This window comes from Desmodus rotundus, chromosome 11 (assembly GCF_022682495.2).
Source record: "Desmodus rotundus isolate HL8 chromosome 11, HLdesRot8A.1, whole genome shotgun sequence".
Classification (NCBI taxonomy): Eukaryota; Metazoa; Chordata; class Mammalia; order Chiroptera; family Phyllostomidae; genus Desmodus; species Desmodus rotundus.
In genome coordinates this window covers 74,111,979-74,129,636 of record NC_071397.1, presented here as the reverse complement: position 1 = coordinate 74,129,636, position 17,658 = coordinate 74,111,979, and the positions used below count along the sequence as shown (strand labels likewise).

At 40.0% G+C, this 17,658-nt stretch overlaps 1 protein-coding gene across 7 annotated transcripts in view; it reads right to left on the bottom strand.

Moving 5' to 3' along the window:
- NCOA7 (nuclear receptor coactivator 7) overlaps positions 1-17,658 on the bottom strand; it is a 146,051-nt gene that overhangs the window by 68,867 nt on the left and 59,526 nt on the right. For all 7 annotated transcript variants that reach the window (XM_053913721.2, XM_071219683.1, XM_053913720.1 and 4 more), the window contains one exon: positions 13,100-13,317. In XM_053913721.2, the coding sequence (XP_053769696.1) occupies positions 13,100-13,317 (218 nt within the window). The remainder of the gene's footprint in view (positions 1-13,099; positions 13,318-17,658) is intronic.

The following is a 17,658-nucleotide window of genomic DNA, read 5'->3' as shown; positions in this document are numbered from 1 at the left end:
CCTGTGTTTAGCCCTGGCCTATGTGGCTTTGTTGGTTGGGCATCATCCAGCAAACTGAATAGTTGCCGGTTCAGTTCCCAGTCAGCGCACCTGCCTGGTTGTAGGTTCAGTCCCAGTCGAGACAGGAACTGATCAATGTTTCTTTCTCACTTTGCTGTTTCTCACCCTCTCTTCCTCCCTCCCTTCCCCTTTCACTAGAATCAACAAAGGAAAAAAAAAAAAAAAGAACGCTGTGTTTACATTGAGCACACCTGGGTAATCCAGGATGCTCTCAATTCCATCTACAACCATTTGCCTTTGCTGGGTAACATAACTAGGACAAGCACATTTTTCTTTTTGGAAGGGTGGCATTATGCTACCTACCACACAGGGAGAATGTGGGAAGACAGGTCAGGTTCAGATTCAAAGTGGAAAATTTTTTAAAGATTTTATTTATTTATTTTTAGAGAGGGCAAGGGAGGGAGGAAGAGAGGGAGAGAAACATCTGTGGGGTTGCCTCTCGCACACCCCTTACTGCGGACCTGGCCCGCAACCCAGGCATGTGCCCTGACTGGGAATGAGACCAGTATTGAGACCAGTATATGAGACCAGTCCACTGAGCCATATTAGCCTAAAGCGGCTGAAAGTGGAAATTTTTGAGGATTCAAGTCACGATCTTGGATGTGTGAGTGTACTGGGGTGGGGGACAGGGCATGCTAAGGAATGCAGCACTGGTTAGATATGCTGGTTCTGAGAAAAACTGGCAATACTGAAACAATACTACTGTCATTCAAACCTGAGCACTCGGTTCCTGTCCCAGACCACTGGGGACCAGGTGAAGTCAGGACAACGGACATTATAAATTACGTACTTGAAAACAGAAACACAAGGGACACTGTGAGTTCCCTTGATCCTGATTTTACATTCTCTACATAGATGTGGGGAGCACTAAAGAGACAGTGTGTAGCCTTCCTTTCTGTGATCAATTATTGGAGCAAGCACAAATTTTGAAAATTATCAGGTTTTCAAATTGTATCAGGACCAATTCTACACTGGCCCTACACTTAACTGGGGGTGGGTGTATGCCCCCTTTCTGTGCACTCCCCTTGAAGAATCAACTCTCTCCCCTCCTTCCATCTCTATCGTAAGACCATCTGATTAGGGTACACGAGGCTGACAGCAAAAGACCCTCAACACCTCAACGCCTAAAGAAAGAGGATGTTTCCATGGCAACCAAATGAGGGATAATCAGAGAGGCAAAAATTGTCTGTCTCTAAGTCTTTCTAAGAAGGGGGCAGGCTGATTTGTAAACAGGAAAATCTATTTCCAGTGACAGGCATATGCCCACACTGGGAAATAATGCATTTGACTTATCACAGTTTGATGACAGTAACCATAAAATCAGGTCATGAACCATCTCCTTTATACCACCAAACATCATTCTTTAAAAAAAAAAGATTTTATTTATTTTTAGAGAGAAGAGAAGGGAGAGAAACATCCATCGGTTGCCTCTCGCACACCACCAACTGGGGACCTGGCCCACAACCCAGGCATATGCCCTGACTGGGAATCGAACCAACGACCTTTCAGTCTGCAGGTCAGCACTCAACCCACTAACCCACAGGAGCCAGGGCAGCAAACATCATTCTGATTACAATTTGATTTTGGGGTCAAATGAGTTGGGTTCAACTAGCAACCCTGACACATTCTCCTAGGGGTGTGATGTTAGCAAGGTACTTGAAATCTTTGTGCCTCCATTCCCATATCTGTGAAGTGCAGAACTACCTCATGTTGTTCAAAAGATTAAATGACATGAGGGACACAGTGTTTATCTCAGAGCCTGGCACAGAGTGAGTGCTTAACAAATGCTGTTATTACTAATGATAATGTTGTCAACATAAGTGAATAGCAATTTGAATAGATTAGAGTACTAAAAGAAGTATAAAGCATAAAGCAAAAAGCTTTCATTCCAGAAACATTGAAGTGATACAGCATTAATATGATACATGATTATAACTGTTTAAAGGAGAAAACCCATATCTAGTCATTTTGATACATGCCAAAAAGCACTCGATGGAATTAAACAGCATTATTATATTTTTTAAAAGAACAAAAGAAAATGTAAAAATCTGTTACACAACAAAGAACAAGGAGTAAACTTCCTTAACACAATGAAGAATTTTTACTTACTCTTTGATATTCATCAGAAGTATGGTTCTGAAAAAGTAATGGAACCCAAAGAGGTGTATATCACAAGTAATTTCCCATAAGAATGAAAACTGAGTGACTTCATGATGTCACTTCTAGGGGTGCAGTAGCTCATTAATTACCTAAATGCAGCCTGAGTTAAGGCCCTAGTGAGGCCCTCACCCCGGCTTTCCACAAGAAAGACTGCGGGGGGCGCACAGCGGGAGTGGGAGCACAGGCAGTGCGCGAGCTACCCACCCCCCCCCCCCCCCCCCCCCCCCGTTCCTTTCATTCCTGTGGTTCTGTGGCAGACAAGTGCCTGAGAGCAATTCCAGCAAAGCCCTTAAGGTTTATGGGCATAACATCTTCCACTCCACTAAATTACAGCAAAGAGGCTGATCTAACGTGATGCAAGGCTAAACCACAAGTATTTAAGGTCATGAAAATAAACTTTGTAGTGGAGATGAAAGCAGAAATATTACAAACATAATGGAGACAGTTTGGAAACTCCAAGCATCAAGAGGGAATCCCTCCATTGATTGGAGGCCACCTTTCACAGCACAGCAAGGCAACACCTGTGCAGAACGTACTCCAGGTAACCGCTCGTTCATCGGTGGTCTCTTTAGAAATGAAACACTAACCTAAACTCTCCTATAGCATACCTGTGTAAACTAAGATAAGCCTTTATATCAGAAACCAAAAGCAAATATTAAAAGCAAAACACTAACCAATATAAATACAAGAGTTTCCAACATCATGGTGTATACTCAACTTTGTTCTAGAATCTCTAGTCAAAGCAACTGATAAAGAAGTTTTAATACCGGAAAGAAATGAAAATTTGATTATTAGCAGGTGAACTGTCTACCTAACGAACCAACATCATAAAAAGAATCCAGAAATAATCACATTGTTAAGTACGATGGCTAGATACAATAATCTCTTATACGTATGATAGAAATGTATTTTGAAAAAAGTCCCAGGTATAGTGTTACCCAACTAGAAAATATCTAGGAATAAATATAGCAAGATAATAGCAAGATATATATACAGCAAATTTAAAAGGTTTACTGAAGTGTATAAATGGAAGCCTGGATAAAGGGAAGTATATATAATGCTCCTAAATAGAATATCTCATTTTTATAAATATTTCAGTTTCTCTTCAGATTGGTGTTTAAATTAAATGCAATTGAAACCCAAATTTTAAAAAAGATTTTGGAGAACGGAAGTATGTCAAATCGGTAATGAGGTTTATATAGAAACATAAATACGTGAAACTATCCAAAATCATTTTAAAAGAGAAATGAGGGTAGGAACACTGTGTTTAGGTTAAAACACACGATAGAGGCAGAGCAATTAAAACATTGTGGTGAAATAACTAAAAATCGGAACTGAAAAAATTTAATGTAAAATAAAAATGCCTTCATAAACCAGCAAAAAAAGGCTGGCTTTTCCCACAAACGTCTTGGAACTTCATATTAGAGGGGAGGCTCTGGCATCAGACAGGCTAAATGAGAGTTCTGGTCTGCCCCTGACTCACTGGGTGACCTTGGACAAGAAAATTTACTTATTCAAAGACAGTTTCTATTGTGTACAATGGGGATGCCAACTGGACTCCGACAGAGATTCTGCAGGGATTTCATAGGACAATTCTTTTCAGGTAAAGCACTCCGTGATGTGAGAACTAAGGGTGCAGAAAACCTTAAGGATTAATATTGAATGATTTGGGGTAAACATTGTTAAGATTTGAAGAAAAATCTAGATTACTCTCAAATCAATGCAGATGGATTAAAAATTTAATAGTAAAAAATAAAGTCACGACTGTATTTGAAGAAAATATTGAACTTATATCTGCTTCAAGAAATATCATCTTCTTTATCAGTGAGGCACACATCTCAAATTACTGGCCTGCCTCTGCAAGTAAAATCGTCAATGTTATTGTTTAGCGTTTTAAGGGTAACTTCTGGAATATGGGAATCATAAACTGTTACAATAACATTTTTTTAAAGTGTGTCATGAGGAGCCTTCACCTCCTGAGCACAGAGAGGGCAGGACGTGGAGAAGAATGAACTCTGTCCTCAATGTGAGCCCCGTATTGTAACATCTGTTGACACAGAGAAACATGCAGTAGCTGTTACTTTCCTTCCTGCAAGCACATCACAGGCGATATGGTCCTTGAGAAAAATGAGTCACACTGAAGTAAAATCGGGAATGCAAGAAGGGCAGGGAGTTGTCTTTCTGGCTTGTTTTACCTTAGAGCCCAGCAAGGCCCTCGGCACTGAGCAAGCCCTCGAGCATTTAGGAAATAAATGAACTCTTCTCATCCCATATCTGAGAAAACATTATTTTAGCTGTTCTGTAAGCCTTTGACTTACCTTAGCTATCAAATGAGAGTTTTAATGTAACATGTAGCACCAGGTCAAGTAGTTAAACCGGAGAGAAAGGTCAACCTTATCATCATCCCTTAAATTATTGCTTAGGGGAAATGAAATGCCGTGTATGGTCATCTTTTCCTCCCTCAGCAACAACAATGTGCTTGGGGAAGTGGAGAAGACACTACAATTTTATTTAACTTTTGCCTTATTTGTCTGTCAGAGTTGATTCTGGGAAAACAGAATGATGTTTGAAGTTTTCCCTGGGGCTCCGGTGCCGTGCCGGGTGGCGGGGCCTTCACTGGGATCTGCAGTGACGCAAGCCTGAGTCCCTGGGCTTCTCGGTTTTTTCATTTGTAACATAGGCTACTGCCACCTGCAGTACATCATGACCAGCAGTAAATTAAATGATGAAATAAAGCATCTAGCCCACTGGAGACACTCATCAAAAAGTAGGATCTTCCTCTCCTTCCTCAGGCCTGAGGTTGCTCCTCCTTTCTTTCTACTTTCTTTCCCAGCCTCACTGCTCATTCAAAATGGCTTTTTTTCCTTTTGTAAACAGGTCAAGGACTTAATTGGGTAAATCTAAATGTTAGAAGATATTATAGAAAATATAAAAACCAATTCTACCTGAATCAAAACAATATACAGTCATTTAAAAATACAGCTGAACAAAATTAGAAAATACAAATCATCCATACTACCCCCTCCCAGAGAAAACCAACGTTTGCATTTTGACGAGTATACTTCCAACAGCAATCCATCTCTCTACAGTTATATGTATGTAGGTGAGTTATTTTTTTAATTTTTAAAAAAATTTATTTATTTATTTTTAGAGAGGGGAAGGGAGGGGGAAGAGAAGGAGAGAAACATTAATGTGTGGTTGCCTCTCGAGCGCACCCTACTGGGGACCTGGCCCACAACTTAGGTGTGTGCCCTTCCTGGGAATTGAACCAGGGACCTGTTGGTTCACAGGCCGGCACTCAATCCACTGAGCCACACCAGCCAAGGAGGTGAGTTATTTTTTTAAACAAAAATCGAATCATATTGCCAACTTGCTTTTGTGAAAATCCCTCATGTCATTGTTTTTCTCTACATCACTTAAAAATGTTACAGAGTATTTCATTTTACATCCCTTATGTTATTTTTAGTTTTCCACTATTTTAAACAATTCAGTGACAGGCACTGCAGTTCAGTCTTCTAACGTTCTCATTATGACTGTTTCCTTAGGGTGAATTTCTGCAAACAGAGCTAGCTGTTGGGGCCAAGGGTATGTAAAAGGTAAGGCTCTCGATAACAATGGTCAGACTGCCTTCCAGAAAGATCTGACCACATTAACCTCCCACCATCAACGAATTAGAGTGTTTTTCTTTGCACTTTCCCCAGCTCACTTCTAGTTTTTCAAAATCACTGAAGCTGAAAAATCACTGACCATATATTTAATCTAATCTGTTGTCCTTACCTCAGGCCAAACCACATTTGGGCATTTCTTTTAGTGAGAGTTCTCATAATACAACTGTGACAGAACAGGACAGATTAATTCGGGAGTGAGATGTGCATTATGCAGACCACTATGGTTACAATGGAGCTGGACTCTGAGCTCGAGCTCGCGGTACAACAAAGCTGCCTGGTTTGGTGGCCATCCTTTTGTTCCAACTATTGCAAACATCAATCACAGTACACTCTGTTCATGAGAGCAGGAGCTGTGACAGGAAAAGGAAGAAGTGTCCCTTGAGTGAAAGCTACTGCACTCACAGCCAGGTGTGTGTGTGGGGGGGGGGAGAAATGGGGAGATGCTGGTCAAAGAGTACGAACTTCCAGTGACAAGAGGAGTAAGTTCTGAGGATCTAGTGAACAAGCACGGTGATCACAGTTAATAACACTGTAATCTATACTTGAAAGTCAGTAAAGAGAGTAGGTTTTAAATGGCCTTACCACAAAAAATAAACAGTAATTACGTGAACTGATGGAAGTGTTCCCTAAACTATGGGAGTAATCACTCTGCAATACACACACACACACAACACGTATCAAACCAACACATTGTAAATCTTAAACGTACACAATGTTATGTCAATTATATCTCAATAAAGCTGGGAAAAACTAGGATGCCTTCTTATATTCATGTTTATAACCATATTTACAATGGTTACATAGTTTTAATTTTATCTTAAATTACTTAGAACGCTCACCACCGATTCTTTTATAAAATTACGTTTCATTCTTGAGGCCTGGGTTTCTGACAGATACCTCAGTTAAAAGGAATCTCTCTCCCTCTCAGTAACTTTGTTTCAGGAAAGGCATGTTTCCTGAGACCTCGTATGTCTGAGAATGTCCCCATGTCTTTGAGCCTGAAAACCAACTTCCGCTTGACAGCTCTGAAGATTCCTCTAGTGTTCACTGCTGCAGAGAAGTCTGTGCCTGACTCTCTTCTTTGCTGCTTTGTAGGTGAGACTTTCCCCCGCACCCCCATTCTTCTATGGCCTGTAAACTGTTGCCACAGTTTATCTAAGTGCTGATTTTCCCCCTTAATTCAGTCTAAATGTGGTGAGCTCTTTTGATTTCTAAAGTCAGGTAGGAGTTTCAGCTCATGAAAGCATTCTTCTTAGATTATGTTTGATTACTGCTTCCATTCCCACTGCTGGGACCTGTTTACCAGGAACACCTTTGATTCAAGCCTCTTCATTAGAGCTTCCCTCATCTGTCATCTTCTCTCCCATCAATTGCAATCCTTCTGCAGCATTCCTATACATTTTGGGGGGTCTCACCAGCTTTGTCCTATTCACCACCTAGGTGTTTACAGTGTGATTTCATTTAAACATCACTCTGACTTCCTTAGTGGCCCCAAGCAGCACAGCCTAATTACTTCCATCCTAATAATTTCAATTTATTTTATACTCAAGTCCCTCAAGTCTTTATATGCTATTTGATTAAAGAATATATTAGGTAGATTCTTGATATTCTCTTTCTAAATGAGTCCATTTTAATCCCATATTCTGTGATTTGAACTCTAAAGTACCAGAATGATCATTATTTTTGAATAGAAGAAAAATATTATTATAATATGTCTGTGGCTTGATCTACTTATATTTTGGGGAATTAATTTATCAAAATAACATAGCTTTGGCTTTCTGAACTTGATATATGAAACAAAGAAAATGACAGGAAATTGTAACATTGTGATTTATAAGTACATATTTGGTCTTCGTCCATAATTTCTGACTCACTGCTTCCAAAACTCTTGGAATTTCCTTAGTGTTGAGAATAATTTCCTTAGTGTTGAGAAAGTTGTCTTATGTTAATGCTGTGGCCTTTAGAAAGTACCTAGAGATGGCAGCTGGTGGCCAATGGAACCAACCCTGATGAGAGGGTTGAACTGCCAGTCCCAACTCCTGACCTCCAGGGAAGGGGGAGGGAAAGGGACTAGAGGTTGAATCAATCCACAATGGCAAATGATTTCATCAATCCTGACAGTGTAAAGAAGCCTGCACAAAAACCAGCAGGTTGGGGTTCACAGAGGTTCCAGGCTGGTGAACACCTGGAGGCTCAGGGAGAGTGCCAGCCTTGGGAGGGGATGGAAGCTCTGGGTGCCCGGCCCTCTGCATCTCTTCCTTCTGGCTGTTCCTTTTATAATCAAACAGTCATCTAGTTTCTCTGAGTTCTATGTACTGTTCCAGTAAATCAATCAAACTCAAGGCTTATATGAAGCACAGATAAATCTAATTTCAAAGGAAGGATATTATTGTCAAAGCAAGCTTACTTAAATCAGGTAGGTAATGTTATAGATGTGGAAGTAGATAGCTACAGAAAGTATTTTCTCTTCTATTGATTATAGAACTTTGCATTTGTCTAACGTTCTTTTGGCCAAGCCCTTGGATTTACTCCATTATATCATTCAGTTCTCTGTATTTTCTGATTAACATGAAAACTAACTATAAAATGAGAAATACGCCTCCAAAATGACGAAAACCAAAGTTCTTGCAACTTGTATGCTCAGAGAAAACACTTACTGACATATTGTTATAGATCCTTGTTGTTTGTTTTTCTATAAATTTATTATCATTCGTCATCCATGAACTGCCTGTTTCATCTCTGTGTGTTACCTGGATAACTTCTTTTCCACTTATGGATTTACCTCATCCCTGCAAGTAGCAGTTTCCAGACCCTTCACCTCAAATCTAGGCTCCTCTACACTAATCCACTTGGCACCTCAAAAACATCTCAACAAATTCATTATCTTCTTTCCTCCTTCCTGAGTTTTCTAGTTTGAAAACTTGTAACTATTCTTTTTCTCCCTCACACACTATGTTAGTCACCAAATATTGCTGTTTCTGAGAGCAAATCTCTCCTCGGGGTGCCCATTTCATCTGATCCAGTCTCCCCCTGTCTGGTCAGCTCACTTCCACCCACTATCCTTCGATTTTTCACCTGAAATCAGAGAGTTAATGCAGTTCCCCCAAAGGATGAAATCTAAATCCTCAGTGTGACGCGAAGGATCCTCCCATTTCAGTGACTTCTCTGCAGAGCCAACTGAGAGCCGTGAACTGGAACCGGGGCCTCACCGGCGGCCTCCTACTCCACCTGCTGGTGCAGGGCAACATCCTGGGACAGGAATCCAGGGAATACTCAGGTCAGCCCTGTGAGGTCGAGCAAGCCTGCCGGGGGGTGTGTCAGCCAGAGTCAGATGTGAAAGGAAGAAGAGCCCTGGAATTCACAGGCCCACCTGGTAGTTTGACGTTAGCACTGGATCCTCCTACGGAAACGCCCCAAGTCTCCAACCACTGTCATCGTCGCCATTCCTGAGAGCAGCTGAAAAGCTATGATGGCATCTCTTTACTTACTGCTACCAAGTAAAAATACTGCGTAATTCTGCTCCACCTATCATACTATTGCCTATATACAGAACCCTCCAGAAGTCTCATGAAACACAGACAAATCAGAACCGAATATTTACCACATCAAAAAGGCATGTAATGCAGCATCCAGTTAGTATAGTATCATCACAAAAAGAAACCTCGATGGATAGGACTATCAGCTTCCTTCAGGAAACTCTACAGAGCTAAAACGTATCCACTTTAAAATACTTCTAAGCCAACAGCGATTAAAGTAAGGGTGAAAAGCGATCATACAGGGTGGGCAAAAGCAGGTTTACAGCTGTGAGTATGCAAAACAGAGTTTAACACAGTTTATTCTTGTATTATTTATTAATTATTGCATTATTTTCATATGAACAGCTGTTAACTTACTTTTGCCCACCCTGTATTTTAAATTGCATAAGTACAAAAACTACACATTTTCAAAATTCCAATGTGTACAAATCATGTAAACAAAGGTGTAAAATGAAATTTTCCTTAATCGCCTTCCTCTCTTTGGAAATAATAAATAATACTCAACACTTTCAATTTTAACAGGAACTTTATTGTTCACACAGAGGTGTCTGTCAATAGGTTGGCAGTTACAGCTTTTTATAAAATACCGAATGGCTTGACATTAGAAGCATCCATTAAGCTGTGTAGTACATGACTTAGTCACATTAGCCCACTGGGATGCTAGAAACCACACACTTTCTGCTCTAGATGCCTCTTCTGCCTCTGCTAGAGCAAAGTCAGCACAGCCTCACCTATTACAACCCCAGTGGCAGCCCATTTTGCCTTTGATGAGAACCCTTAGAAAGTTATAGTAAACCTGGAGACAAGATCTATCTCCTGGTAACTTTGGCATTACCCATTTCCCAACTTTGGGGCCCTCTGAAATAAGTCTCTGCTCTGAGACCGTATTGTGATTTATGGAGACTTCCAGTAAAGATGGAGCCATAGGCAAACATGCCTAGCCTCTGCACACAACTACAGCAAAAAATACAGCTAGACCACAAAACAAGTGTCACCCAGAACCATCAGAAAACTGAGCTGTGTGAAAGTCTGACAACCGAGGACTTAGAGAAGCCACATTATTCCAGACGGGTAGGAGGGGCGGAGAAAGCGGAGACATGGAGTGGCCCAGAGAGGTGCAGAGATGGAAATGGGCAGTCCCACATCCATGTGTGGTGGATAAAAAAACGGGAGGGATACCTTGGGAGCAAGGGATCCCAGCCCCAGTCCAGAACATCCAGCCCAGAGATCCAGCACCAGGAAAATAACTTCTGGCTGTAAAAACCAGTGGAGGTTGGGGCTCAGAAGAAACTGCGGGATTCAAAGAGACTCCCATAAAAGGGCCCGCAATGGCCTTAGGGCTCATTCGGACCCACTGTCTCTGGGATTTAGCACCAGTGCAACAGCTGGAAGGGCACCAGTGGCATATGGGGAGAAAATGAAGTGCGAGTGACGAGAGACAGCTGCCTGGTGGCCAGGCAGAGGCATCATCCCCTCTGTGATCCCTACCCCACACAGAGCAACAGAGCAATGACACAGGTTGCCCCACCCTGGCCATTACCTAAGGCTCCACCACATACAACTTACCACTGTCCTATTCTACAACAGGCCACACTACTAAGACAGGGAGTCAAAGCAGCTCTACCTAATACATAGAAACAAACACAGGGAGGCTGCCAAAATGAGGAGACAAAGAAATATGGTCCAAATGAAAGAACAGAACATAACTCCAGAAAAACAACTAAATGAAATGATGATAAGCAACCTATCAGATGCACAGTTCAAAACATTGGTTATCAGGATGCTCCAGGAACTCACTGGGTACTGCAACAGCATAAAAAAGACCCAGGCAGAAATTAAGCTTTCATTAAGTGAAATTAAAAAAAAAAATCTGCAGGGAACCAACAGTGAAGGGGATGAAGGTGAAAATCAAATCAACGATTTAGAACACAAGGAAGAAAAAAACAGTCAATCAGAACAGCTGGAAGAAAAAAGAATTTAAAAAATGAGGATAGGTTTAGGAACCTCTGGGACATCTTTAAACATTCCAATGAGTCATAGGGATGTTAGAAGGAGAAGAAGAAGAGCAAGAAACTGAAAACTTATTTGGAAAAATAATGAAAGAAAACTTCCCTAATTTGGCAAAGGAAATAGACAAGCAAGTCTAGGAAGCACAGAGAGTCCCAAACAAGATGCACCCAAGGAGGACCACACCAAGACACATCTTAATTAAAATGCAAAAGGTAAAAGATAAAGAGAAAATCTTAAAAGCAACAAGAGAAAAGCAGACAATTACCTTCAAAGGACTTCCCATAAAATTATCAGCTGGTTTCTTAAAAGAAACTTTGCAGGCTGTAAGGGACTGGCAAGAAGTATTCGGAGTGATGAAAAGCAAGGACCTAAAACCTAGATTACTCTATCCAGCAAAGCTAATGTTTAGAATTGAGGCCATAGATAAAGTGCTTCCCAGACAAGGTAAACCTAAAGGAGTTCATCATCACCAAGCCATTATTATACGAAATGCTAAAGGATATTATATAAGAAAAAGAAGATCAAAACGATGAACATTAAAAAGGCAATAAATTCAAAACCATCAATTGAATGCAAAAACAAACTAAGCAAACAAGAAGAACAGGAACAGAATCGTAGATATGGAGATCACTGGGAGGGTTATCAGCTGGGTGGGGCAAGAGGGGAACTGGGGGGAAAGGTGCAGGGATTAAGAAGTACAAATTGGGAGGTACAAAATAGACAGGGGGATGTTAAGAACAGTTTAGGTAATGAAGAAGCCAAAGAACTTATATGCATGACCCATGGACACGAACTGAGCGGGGATTGCTGGAAGGAATGGTGGTACCAGATGAAGGGGGGTTAAGGAAAAAAAACTGGGACAACTGTAGTAGCGTAATCAATAAAATATATTTAAAAGAAGAAAAAAGACTTATGTGTCATGTACTGTATTGCAACAGGTTTGCAGGTGCCCCTGGGTCTTCTCTCTCTCAGTCTAGCCATCCTGAGTATACTGTAACCTGTATGCCACAACCGGTTTTGACTCACAGTTCACTTTCTTTGCATTCTCTTTTGAACATGCTCCAGGCCTGCATGTGACAGGAGCCGTAAGTGTGGGATGGATGATCCAAGGAAAGCAGGATTATTGCTCCCATCGTGCTAGATATAGCACTTTTGCTAATGCAGTCTCAGATGCAATGGCAATTCTGGGAAACAGTGGAACACTATAGACTCATTTTAAGATTCCCCTTAAGTAAAACTCACAACTCATCTCTTTTTTTTCTTAACTGACAGATGCTGGGCCGTGTCTCCATCTATTTTCTGTTGCCCAACGGATGCTAAAAAGTGCACACATTTCTGCCAACACTTTTATGGCTATGCCTATACATATTAAGGAAAACACTTCTCATACAGGGAAAATGACCATTCGTTTGACAAGTATGTATTAGCACAAACCATCGGCTAGGCACTGTGCTCCACAATGGGAATACAAAGTTGAATGAGACATGCCAACATTCTCTCATTTTCATCCCTTCACCAAAGATTATGTATAGAAATCAAGGCCCATTGGCATATAGCAGCTGCCCAATAAATGTAGTATTATTATGATCAGCTACAAATTAGAGTTTTAAAAATTACTACAGATTTTTAAAATGAAAATTCCTCAATACTGCCACCAATACTCACCAATACTATAATATCTCTTTAGTTCTGTACGTCTGATCTCCTTTAATGGATTTTTTCTCTTTTTTTTCTCATCGGTAATATGTTCCTCTTCCACAGCAATGTTGCACTTGTCTTGCTCTAAAATGACTGTATTAACATCTCCTTTTCCAGTATGAGTCCTTGTAGCTAGAGCTGAGGCCGTCTCTGCATTTTGTTTGGCTTGTTTTTTCTTTTTCAATCTAGAAATGAGGGGACAAAAATGGGGGAAGAACATTGGAGAAATGATTTGCTAAGAGAAGTTATATTAATTTCATGAATTGGGCTTTGAGAAAACGATATAGAAAATACTTCCTTTATATTATTGTTAATAACATTTTCCTGTTACATTTTCGGTTCCTAATCACTTAAAAATTCTTACATGGAGACTTGTGGCCTTTCCTTGATTGTATATCCTTAAAACTGATGTCTCAGGAAATCAATGAGAAAAGATCTAGACCTGGGGAAAAACTAGATTAATCTATAGGCTATAAAATGGTGAGTACTTTTGGGGGGAAGATGTACAGTTATCCAAATATATTGCCACATTTGGAATGCTACATTTTAAAAGTGTTTCTCGTTTTCAGTGGCACCCTTGGACTGATGGGCGAGCACACCTATAGAAACAAACCCTTTATACTTGGCTCTCACGCTGAATACAAAGATTTGTCAGGGTGCAAGTGGTCTAGGGTTAAGTAATTCTTTTCTTTTATTCATCAAACAGTAGTACTGAAGAAAGAGCTGCCTTTCCTGAGATAGAAAATGACACAGTGATGATATATAGTTATCATTATGATTAGTAATAGCTGATACAACAGTTAGCACATTTGATGCTTTCAATTTTGTATTCCCGAGTCACAGTCGTGTGAGATGAAGTTTATTATAAATTCAGTAACTCAAAATTGTTCTAATTATGTATCACTCTCTCATTAATTCACATGTCACTTTGTGCATACTAGTCCCTAAAAGTGTTTTTACCTTACCAGAATATAAAGAACAAAAGCCTTGCCCTCTACTATATACGGCAGTCTGCTCCTGGGTAAATATTCATTAGTCAGGACCCTTTTCCCCCTTTCTTTCTAGGCACAGTCAGTGGTCTCTTACATGTCTATTTCCTTTGCACCCTTGAGCATCTACACAATTTGATGTTGGGTGAGGATAAGGAAATGTTTGGGGAAAAAAGCAACTGTAGGACAATACAGGAACTAAGGTTTGATTCTACGCTGCTGTGCTCCGTGACGTTGGACAAATCGACGTAACAGTCTGGAGAGGCCCGTGATGAGGCCTAGCTACCTAACAGGGTCTTTTATTAGGACCCATTGGGCTATATGTCTACACATATCGCAAATAGAAATAGTAAAATGTCTCCTGATACAATCATATAACAACATAAAGTATATAACAAATTCAGCTTTTGAAGTACAGGTCTCGTATTCTAACAAAATATTTCAGCTAGGGTATTATTCACTGAACACTGAGCAGCCAAGTTCTTATACTTTCATTGGCTAACAAATGATTATAGTCTAGAAGAAAAGATAGCTAGGAAAAAAAACAGATGAATACATTCCCCATCTTTTTATGTTTACTTGTTTAAAAACAAAACCGCAAATCAAGCAAAATTGGAGACTCATGAAAAGGAATTACATTCAGTAAACACATTTTATTTTCTATCTTCATATTTTAAACGTTTTTTTCCTAGTAAAACAGTAGGTGGCTCTTTGCAAAGTTGATTCAGATAATGCTCCTAACAAAACAATTTCTCTCTCATCAAGATTTCTGTAGGGGGCTGAAATTAACGTGCAGTAACCTAGATACACAGATCAGAGATGGGCTCTTTACTTAGGGCGGTCTCTGCAGACCAGATCTCTGCATCCAAAAGGATTGTGCTGATCGCGTTCTGATATATGGCTTATCACAAACAAGCCTGACTAGTCAGTAGTATTTTAATAACTGCATGGTGCCAGGTGGGTACTGGAAATATTGGGGGGAACACTTTGTAAAGTATATGATTAACCCCTATTCTGTACACCAGGAACTAATACAAAATAATACTGAATATAAACTATACTTAAAAAATAAAATTTAAAAAACAAAGTGCTTGAGTTGAACCTTATTGCCCACTTCCCAAAATTATTCCTTCTAGGAGAGAACAGAGATAACAAAAACTGGCTCTATGTGGCCTGAGATAAGTTGCTTTTTAATCTTCTGAATTTTTCCACTTTAAGTTGATGTCAGTGTCCTCATTTCAAGGTCCCTGCGACAATTAAACACACTCAGATCGAGGGCATATATTTTGATGAGCACTGTTTGGGGACATCTCCTTAGGGACCGGTTTTCACACTTGGAAATGAGAAAATGGGATACACTGCCTAATTCCTTTTCCACACAGACCATTATTGTCAATGCATATAACCAAACATCGCTATTTCAGGGGAAAATGGTAGAAAACACCCATCCTAAACTTGTTTAACAGAAAACAGAGAATAATTTAATACTTCACTAATTTTACAATCAGCTACATCTGTTTTGACTACAGCGTACTCATGAGAATTTGTTTCTCTGTGAGTTCTCAACGTGTCTGGAACATTCTGGTCCTGTAACTGGAAAGCAGAGGTGAGTGGCAGAAGCCTCTACAAAATCCTTCCCTCAAAGCATGGAAATAGACTTTCCAGCCCTTTTCTGAGAGGGGATGACTGCCAGCATGATGAACGCAGTGTAGTGAACGCTCTTCAGACATTCTCTTAAATTCAGGGCTTTTATCTTTTAGGCCTTCTCTTTTTTGTTGTTCTCAAGTAGATATCATGGTAGATGTCTTCACAATAGGGTTATCCCCAAATTAAGGTATCCCCAAATTAAGGTACACTGAAAACAAAAGGTTACACAAGGAAATAAACTCCTGTTCTTTCACCTAAGCAATTTTAATGACCCCAAATGTACACTGAGTAATATTGAGGACTTAAAAGCATACTTAGTAAATCATCTTAAACAGACGAGTGATTGAAAATAATGAGACATATTTCACATTTGATTGCTGTGAATACAAGTAAAAAAAAAAACGCCTTTATTTTGTTATGCTCTATTTATCTTTTGTTTCTGAAGAGATCAGAATGGCATAAAACAAGTTTCTATTATTCAATCTCCCCTCACTATTGTAACTAGGCCCTGTCAATTCTATCCTCTAACTCTCTCCCTTTCAAATTTGCCATCTTTTCTTGAGCTCTGCTCCCATCAAATCATTTAAAGTCATTCATCATCTCTCCACCTGGACTATTTATCATAATATAATTTAGTATGCTTTGTTTTATTACATAATACATGTTCGTACTAGAAAAGTTTGAAAATGTAGAAGACTGAAAAGAATAAAACAAATCAAATAAAATGCTATGACTAAGAAGCAATCACTTTTGGGGGGAGATCACGTAAAAGCCAGAAGATAGGGTAATTAAACTATGCTGACCTTCCCCAAAGGCAGACGAGTAAGCAGTAATGGTTCCTCATGCTTCTGAGCTTCTTAATGGTCCCTTCCCATAAAAGTGAAGGGCTTATTCTGGAATCTCTTGGCTTTGTTACATTAAAATTGTGCGCACTGGTAGGCCACATGCATACCTCATTTTTTTTCACTACCAGTATCCCAACTCAGAGGTAGCTGACTGAAGAAATAAATAAGGTGATACTGCTAAAGAAAGCATTTTTCATAGCCGAATGAACTGTTTTCCTCTGAAGCTTTTTCCTTTACTGGAGGAAATAAGTTCAGGATACAGGCAGCACTCAAAGCCAGGGCCTTGAGCCAGTTCCTTTCTTTGTCTCTGCAGAGGTCTCTTCTGTTGCTTGGTGACGTCCTGGGCAACCCAACGCAAAGAGGCACCAAAGGATGAGACAGGCTTTCATTAGCACTACAGTGAAAGTTTGAGGAAGGCAGGGAGTTGTCTAGGTTTTGTTTCATGCCGTACTCCCAGGACCTATGCATGGTACACTTTAGGCACCAAAAAATATTTCTTGAATGAATGAATGAGGCTATGTTCTAATCTGGTTGAGATCTGCTCTCCTAATCAGTGTTTTTCTACACACAAGCCATTCTATAGCTTTCACTAATTAGCAACCAGCAAGTTCTCAAAAATAAACTTCAATTTACTTATTTAGATATATTTTTTAAAGGCTTTATTTATGTATTTTTAGAGAGGGGGGAAGGATGGGAGAAAGAGAGGGAGAGAAACATCAATGTGTGGTTACCTCTCCAGCACCACCTACTGGGGACCTGGCCCCAACCCAGGCATCTACCCTGACTGGGAATCAAACCAGCGACCCTTTGGTTCAGAGGCTGGCACTCAATCCACTGAGCCACACCAGACAGGGCTCCTTATTTAGATATTTATATGAAAAGAAGATACACTGGCCACACGTAATTGAAAATGTATTAAAATCTAGACTTCTGTAATTAATACTAAAGTAATGGTTCTCTATATGACTGCTTAGTTCCACAATTTGAAGTCCCTGTGTTTCTGTAAAAAGTGCCATAGACATAAATACCTGGCATGGTGTTGTGC